Source organism: Colobus angolensis, unplaced genomic scaffold (assembly GCF_000951035.1).
Source record: "Colobus angolensis palliatus isolate OR3802 unplaced genomic scaffold, Cang.pa_1.0 Scaffold243, whole genome shotgun sequence".
Taxonomy (NCBI): Eukaryota; Metazoa; Chordata; class Mammalia; order Primates; family Cercopithecidae; genus Colobus; species Colobus angolensis.
In genome coordinates, this window is record NW_012115633.1 from 1,959,332 (window position 1) to 1,966,713 (window position 7,382).

At 36.2% G+C, this 7,382-nt stretch overlaps 1 protein-coding gene across 2 annotated transcripts; it reads right to left on the reverse strand.

Moving 5' to 3' along the window:
• Positions 1 to 422: 422 nt before the first annotated feature.
• Positions 423 to 4,202, reverse strand: LOC105514368 (chromosome unknown open reading frame, human C8orf22). 2 transcript variants are annotated; one of them, XM_011945677.1, is made up of 5 exons: positions 4,061 to 4,202; positions 3,649 to 3,747; positions 2,395 to 2,472; positions 2,198 to 2,297; positions 423 to 1,296 (listed from the first exon to the last, which is right to left on the reverse strand). In XM_011945677.1, exons 2-5 carry the CDS (start codon positions 3,701 to 3,703, stop codon positions 1,284 to 1,286), a joined length of 246 nt encoding a protein of 81 aa, XP_011801067.1. In that variant the 5' UTR covers positions 3,704 to 3,747; positions 4,061 to 4,202; the 3' UTR covers positions 423 to 1,283. The 2 variants fall into 2 exon arrangements, with proteins under 2 accessions (XP_011801067.1, XP_011801066.1); XM_011945676.1 differs by having other exon boundaries at positions 931 to 2,021; positions 4,061 to 4,200.
• Between the last annotated feature and the right edge of the window lie 3,180 nt (positions 4,203 to 7,382).

A 7,382-nucleotide genomic window follows, 5' to 3' on the forward strand; every position in this document is an offset into this window, starting at 1 on the left:
GTTTGAGTCCTTTCATTAACAGCTATGTAATAAAGGGACACAAGCTTGAAGAAATGCCTTTCCCATTCGGAACAGGTAAATGATCTGTCTGCAATGTCTGTCACTGCCAATGGCCAGCCTGGATGCTCTGTCATGGTTATGTAGTTAGGTAGGAAGACCATCCTCCTAAGGGTTATGTGTGCTCCACTGGATGTTTATGTCAGCATTGGCCCCATGACTGCAGTGATGTCTACTGCTAAGTGAGTGAGCATCCCTGATATCTAAGCCTTACATCTCACATTGAAAACTACTTGCAAGCAATATACAGAAACTTATCAATTGAAACTTATTATGTATTATTTACCCAATATTCAGAGAATAGAGAGCTGTTCTACTCAATGTAGGGAATACACTTATTCAGAAAATTTCAGTGTTCCTTTTTATATTAACATTTATTGTTTTCTAATTATACACAATACTTGGCATATTAGAAAAATTTGCAGATATAGATATGGAAATATATATTAAAAAGAGAATGAAAAACGCCCATAATCCCATCTCCAGAAATGGTCCTGTCAGCATTTTGGTATAGTTCCTTCCTGTCTATCTTTATGCATATGTAACTTTTTAATACAACTAAAATTGTACTATATATGACATATGAGGCCAATTTTTAATACAATAATATAATTTTCCATGTTATTAAATGTTACTTAAAATAAAGAATTTTAAAGTCTCTACAATGACCAATTGGTTAGCTGTATGGTAATCTATTTAGCAGGTAATGTACTTAATGAAACATATGCTATTTCCAACCTTCATTATTTTAAAAAAATTGAATTTTTACAATTCTTTTCTAAACTTCTGAATTCAATGCCCTTTAAACCATTATGTGAAGCATTGACACATCAGTTTTAAGGCATAATAAATAAATCACTCAACAGACATAAAAAGAATCTAACTTAAGATTTTTAATAAAAATGATATAAGTAATGAAAGAGCTACTTTATGTAAATCACAACATTTGAAGACATATTACTTCAAAGGGGTGTCTTGTTTCTAAAGGCACAATTTTCAAAGATGCACCAGGTAGCAAGTGCCACTTGTGGTGATAGTCTTTGTGTTGAGAAAAATGCCTAAACTTTTGCTATATCAGTGACTGCTGTGATCTTGTTTCATAAGTGAGATCTCAGGCACATTTTTGTCTTCTTACAAGGAGAAGAGTCCTGGAGTAGCTGGGGCGCTGAAGGGGAGCCGTTCACATATGGGCCACTGCAGCAGGCAGAGGATCTTGATTGTCAGAATCAACTGTTCATGCTACATAAGGCAGACAACCGTTACCAACATGTTTATTGAATGGCAGTGCAAAGATGATCCGCTACAAAGTGCTCATCTGTAATTTGGGTTAACTTTATAGTAGTCTGAGAGGATGGGATAAATAAATGAAACACTCTCCAGATAATTCACATGAATAAACTTGATAAAGAGTGTCGAGAAAACATCTTTCCAACAATTAGTCTTGCATTGGCTTTTTAAAATATTTTAAATAATGATTCTATTTTTAAATAATGATTCTAAATTTGTCTTAGCTGGAAAATCCATCAAAATCATTATATTTCAACATTGGCATCTATGAATCCCTTTATTATAGATTCTTTCTATTCCATTTAGTTACTAGGTATTCAAATGTCTAAAATCCAAAATAAGTAGTTTAAATATATTAAATAACAACTGTGCTAGTCAGTGTGTTTGAGTTCAAAATGTCTGAAAACAACAACTGCACACAAACCCTCAATTCAACTTGCCTAGTAATTTGCACCACACAGAAGCTAATCAAAATCAGCAGTGTCATTCTAAGGTTATCTAAGACAACAACTAGACAATGGTTATTCTTTTCCTGAAGGTATGGGCAAAACAAATTTAGACCCTTTCCTCTGATTCTCAGTCTATCCCCCGCCAAACAATGACACAGTTTCGCATATGACTTCACCACTCTTGAGTGACTGAACTGGAAAGGGCGCTGTGGTCTTCCTGATAGCGAGCTTCAAGGAGGGAGCTGTGTTAGTGCCACCCTCATCCCTCAGGTACACTTCATAGGCAAGGCTTACTGCTCTCAAGAGACAATTGTGTACCCTAAGTGAGTAGCATAACACATACCATGTGCATTATTTCATTCACGAAGTAAGAACTGCCCTTACCAGAGAAGGCTAAAACTCACCCCGTAGCAGACAGATCTTTTATTCTCACATTTGAAAGCACAGGTTCAGAATGGAAAAAGAATTTAAACCACCAGGTGGATTCTGCCACTTCAGGCAACCCTATCAAATAAAATTTGTATTACTCCTTATCAAACAAATTTGAGATTAAAAATAAAAAGAAATAATACAAATGGCACTGAAAGAAATAACTAAGTACCTTGCTGTGATTTGTCATCATCTATGAAGTTAATGGAATCAGAGCCAGTTAAAGAACTAACTGAAGAAACACTGGACTCTGTGGGAAACAAATGATATTAAACAAATAAATAACTGGCAACCAGACAGGCACATTCACATCATTTAAATACAAACTGTCAAGTAACATGGTTTGAAATCATTTATTCCTAGCTTGTGAATTCGTGAATTGAAAAACTGATCAAATTACCAATCAATAGAAAGCTGCTATATTAAGAAATACTATGTTCTACTGATAAGATATACTCATTTCCAAGGCAGGCAACTCACTCTCTCCTTGGATATGAATGTTGAATTTAAAATGTATTATAAATGTTTTCAGATTCAAAGACTAAGAAAGAACAAGACCAAGAATAAATATTGTCATACTACATTAGAAATATTAATACATATATATTTAAAGTTCTACAAAAGTCATCAAATCTAGGAATTAAGGAATTATTTTGAAAGAACAAACATTTTGTCTTATTAAACTTGTATTTAAAACCTATGTCTCTTATAAGATCAGAATATAAAAGTAACTCCTGTGGATAAATAACACCAAGTAAATGAGCATAAACTTTTGTAAAATGAATAAATCAGTAGTTGCCTCTAAAACTTATACTATGAGCAACCCTTGAAAGAAGAGTTTTCTATGTGTTTTTGCCATAGATACTTTTAATAACTACTAATTTGGTTCTAAAATGCTTATTTTATTTTATGAAATTTCTCAATCTTCTCTAAGAAGCTACAATTTTCTATTTGGCTATGAATATGAACAGATGGCTAGATTAATAAAAATAAAACTGGTCAGATAGAAATTGGCCTATTATCCATAGCAGAAGATAGAAATTAGAAAATTTTTGAAGCAAAATCATGCTATCCTTTCTTTTCTAAGGAGTTGACTAATACTTTATGTATGTAAAATTATCAGTTTTTAGTGGATCTTACAGAATGCAAGGTATATAAAATTAAAACGTAATAATGAAACATAAGCTGATGTTCACTGATTTTTAAGTGTCAATGACTTCATCGATACAGCGTAGCTAGAACAAAGAAGTGGCTGTCAGCACTGGGTCAGAGAGGTCCCTGAGGCCTCCTGTTTCCTTCATTGCCACCAAGAATTAGTTTTCTCCCTTAAGTTCTGAAGGTAACATGATACCTATGTTAACAATATCCCACAAACATCACCTCAAATCATATTACCTAGGGATGTCTCTATGATGATGCAACTTACTTCGATAATACTGATTTCTGGCTAGAAGGCAACCGATGGAAGGTACCGATGCCATGGCTTTACCCGTGAGAAAGCACCCAAGAAGCTGTGAGCATCAATCTGAGAAACAGCGACAGAGAAAAGAGGCATTGATATGAATAACAGCGAGTTTTCTTTTCTTTTTTCCACGTGACTGTTACAAAGTATTATCATTTACCACGTAATAAATATCTGATAAAAGGAATTTAAATGTTTACGCAAAAGTTCAACCAAATATATTGCAATAAAAAGATGCAATTAAGTAGTACATTTAGATCGAAAAGAAAGAAAAACTACACGTCCAACTATACACAATGCACAGAACTTACTCCATCTACAACAGACCTAAAGGTCAGAGAAAAAGTGTTAACTCAGCCATGAAGTAGTCACTCACCTATTTGTTTTCTCCAATTCGTTCTTTTAAAATAAACGCGGTTCTAAAGTTTCTTCAGAAAATACATGCTTTGAAAGAACCAGTTCTTAGTGATTAAAGAGAGGCTGCACCACCCACGCAGGCCCAGAGGCAGGCGCCTGATCGGGGACCCCTGAGCACACCTTATATTTAGAAGCCCCAGGCTGGCTGGAACCTGAGCTGTGGGTGACTTGGAGTGAGGTGGGCACACAGCCAGTCAGAGGCGGCAAGCAAGCACTCCCTGCACGTCTGCCCTCCAGCCAACCAAAGGCCCTCAGAACGCGACAGCCTGCCAAGTTTGGCTGCAGTCAGCAGGGAAGGACTTGGCCCGATATTCCTTTAAATAAGCCTGTTAAACAGGCTTGTTTAACATCGCAACCGCTGGTGACTACAGAGAGGGAGGCGATACGCAAGTGTCTCCTCAGCCTTAGATACAATCACACACTCCACCTGCAGCACCACGCTGGGCACGTGTGGGATGCACAAGCAGCCTGCTGTCTGGCTGGGGAGACTGAACGTACCCTCCCACAGTTACAGTGAGGCAAGGCAGAGTCCCACTCTCAAAGGAGAGCAAGAAAACGCTCTAGGCAACATTGAAGTCGTCCCGGAAGTGGGACAGAGTCATTAGAACTTGATGGACAGATGGACAGTGAGTTAGAAATTCTAGAAGGAATGACAAGAGACAAATGGAAATCATGAGTAATAAGAGGATATTTATGACATTGTATCAATATCATTTACTGATACAAAAGCTAAGTTTTATTCTGATTTCAGTAACATTTCTCAGATAGATTACTTTGCCCTTTCTTTTCTTTCTTTTTTTTTTTTTTTTGAGACGGAGTCTCGTTCTGTTGCCCAGGCTAGAGTGCAGTGGCGCGATCTCGGCTCTCTGCCAGCTCCGCCTCCCGGGTTCACACCATTCTCTTGCCTCAGCCTCCCGAGTAGCTGGGACTACAGGCGCCTGCCACCACACCCGGCTAATTCTTGTATTTTTAGTAGAGATGGGTTTCACCGTGTTAGCCAGGATGATCTCGATCTCCTGACCTCGTGATCCACCCGCCTCGGCCTCCCAAAGTGCTAGGATTACAGGCGTCTTTATGATACAATTTATATTCCTTTGGGCATATACCCAGTAATGGGGTTGCTGAGTCAAATGATAGTTCTGTTTTTAGGTCTTTAAGGAATTGCCATACTGTTTTCCACAATGGTTGAACTAATATACACTCCTGCCAACAACGTATAAGCCTTTCCTTTTTCTCTGCAACCTCACCAGCACCTATTATTTTCTGACTAAGTGCTATCTTTTAATTGATTTCTAAATCTTCTGCCTTGTCATGAGATAATTTCTTGTTTTTACTCATTTTTGAAGTAGTCTATGGAAGTGGCTTTCTGTGCACTTGAGAAAAATAAACATTATTTATTTGCTGTATACTGCCATTATTTTACATGTATCTGCTAGATTGCATTACTTAACTTTTATAAGCAAATAATTCTTATACTTACCAATGTGTTACTGCTTGATCTACCAGTTTCCTGTACGAGTATATCATCTAATTATATCGATTTTTGTTTTATGAATTTTGAAGCTTTGTGATAGGTGCACACAATAATCACGATTATAATATTGTCTGAGTGGATATTTGCCTTTGTCTTCTTTTATCATGACTAACATTTTACCTTTGTGCTATTTGTTTAATTAGTCTAATATTAGTATTATAGTACCAGCTTTTTCTCTAAGTAATCATCAAGTATGTCTTTTTGTATCCCTTAATTTTCAACTTGCTGTAACAATCACTTATAAGTATCCTTTAACTGTATTTTTTCCTAATGATATCTGTTTTTTGAAATATTTGAGTTTAGTCCACTAACATGTATTGGAATTACTCCCAATTTGAACTTTAGATATTGAGATTTTCCTACATAATTTTTATGTGTCAGTCACTTATATGCGTGTGTATACTTTAAAACCTTAATATAAAAGTAAATTTAGTTAATTTAACCTTTGCACTGCATTTTGAGTGAGTACCACAGTGTTTCTTCCAATTTACTACTTCTCTTTTTAACTATATCGTACTTAAAATTTAATTTGTATGTATGTATACATACACACATATGTATATATGTTTGTATATATATTTACCTATGTAAATTTAGTTGCTTTATTTCTGTCCTGTTTTTCATAGTTCTTTCGTTTGTTTCTCTGACCATCTTTAACATGGCTACTATGAAGTCTTGGTTGAAACCATCTATGAAATTAGCATCATTCCATGTGCATTCTGTCACAGTTGTGACTCTGTTGGCTGGCTTTCTGAGCAGGAAATCTCTTCATAAGTTTTGGCTGTTAGTTTTCAGGTTCATTTTGAGTATTCTCTCAGTCCTCTGTACTCTCCCACCCACTAGGCCACCCCACCTCTCCTGGCTAGTGGCACCATGGGGTTCAGGTACCACTCTTACCTGACCCTAGTTTTTGTGTCTTTGAATTATAACACTACTCACATTTTATTAAGTTATTTACTTCTTTCACATATTAAACTGTGAGCAGGTCAAAGATGGAGGTGCCTCTATTCATTTCAGCTTCAGCAATGCCCAGCACAAAACCTCACAGATATGGTAGTTTAGGTTCCAAAAATGTAATAAAACCAATGCATTTCTTCTTTGCCTGGTAATAAGGATTACATTCTTGGGTAATAATTAAAAAGTCACAACAAGGCTTAGATTTAAATGCTATAACTGACATAATTAGAGTAATTTTTATCTGATTGCTGATTCATGTTTTTTTTTAAATACCCAAGTACTAAAAGTAATCACAATCACATTCTCAGTGAGTATTTTGTCCTAGAGTTGAGGGTGCTAACATTTTTACTTGATAATGACAAGAAGAGAGTGACTGCCTAATTCCAATGACATGCTGAAAACCAGCAGGGAAAATGGAGCTGTCCTCTGCACACTCCTGTTCAGACAAGTTGTAAGATGTGCCCTAGTGAGGTATCAGCCTCTTAAAAGGTTGAGAAAGGGTTCAGAATTCTAATTAGTCAACTGCAACCCTTCTGAGAGATGATCTGTTTATCACATGTAAGATACTATTACCCTTTCTAAATTTATTGACATTGGATGCAGTAGTAAATAGATATCAGATTGCTGGTTTCTGGAGCATGGAAATCCATGGCAAGAACAATGACTAAATTTGCTGATAATTCACCATGACCCTATGTTGTCACAGACCATTGGCCAAGTGTGCAGTAAGAGAGGATCAATATCTGACTGTCCTGGAAGACTTAAAATGTCTAGATCTTATTCCAATCTG

Coding starts and splice junctions, on each gene's coding strand:
- LOC105514368 (XM_011945676.1), bottom strand. CDS start 3,703: ATGGCATCGGTACCTTCCATCGGTTGCCTTCTAGCCAGAAATCAGTAT. Junction 2,473..3,648: donor CAGAAATCAGTATTATCGAA/GTAAGTTGCATC, acceptor TGTTTCCCACAG/AGTCCAGTGTTTCTTCAGTT. Junction 2,022..2,197: donor AAAGATCTGTCTGCTACGGG/GTGAGTTTTAGC, acceptor CCCTCCTTGAAG/CTCGCTATCAGGAAGACCAC.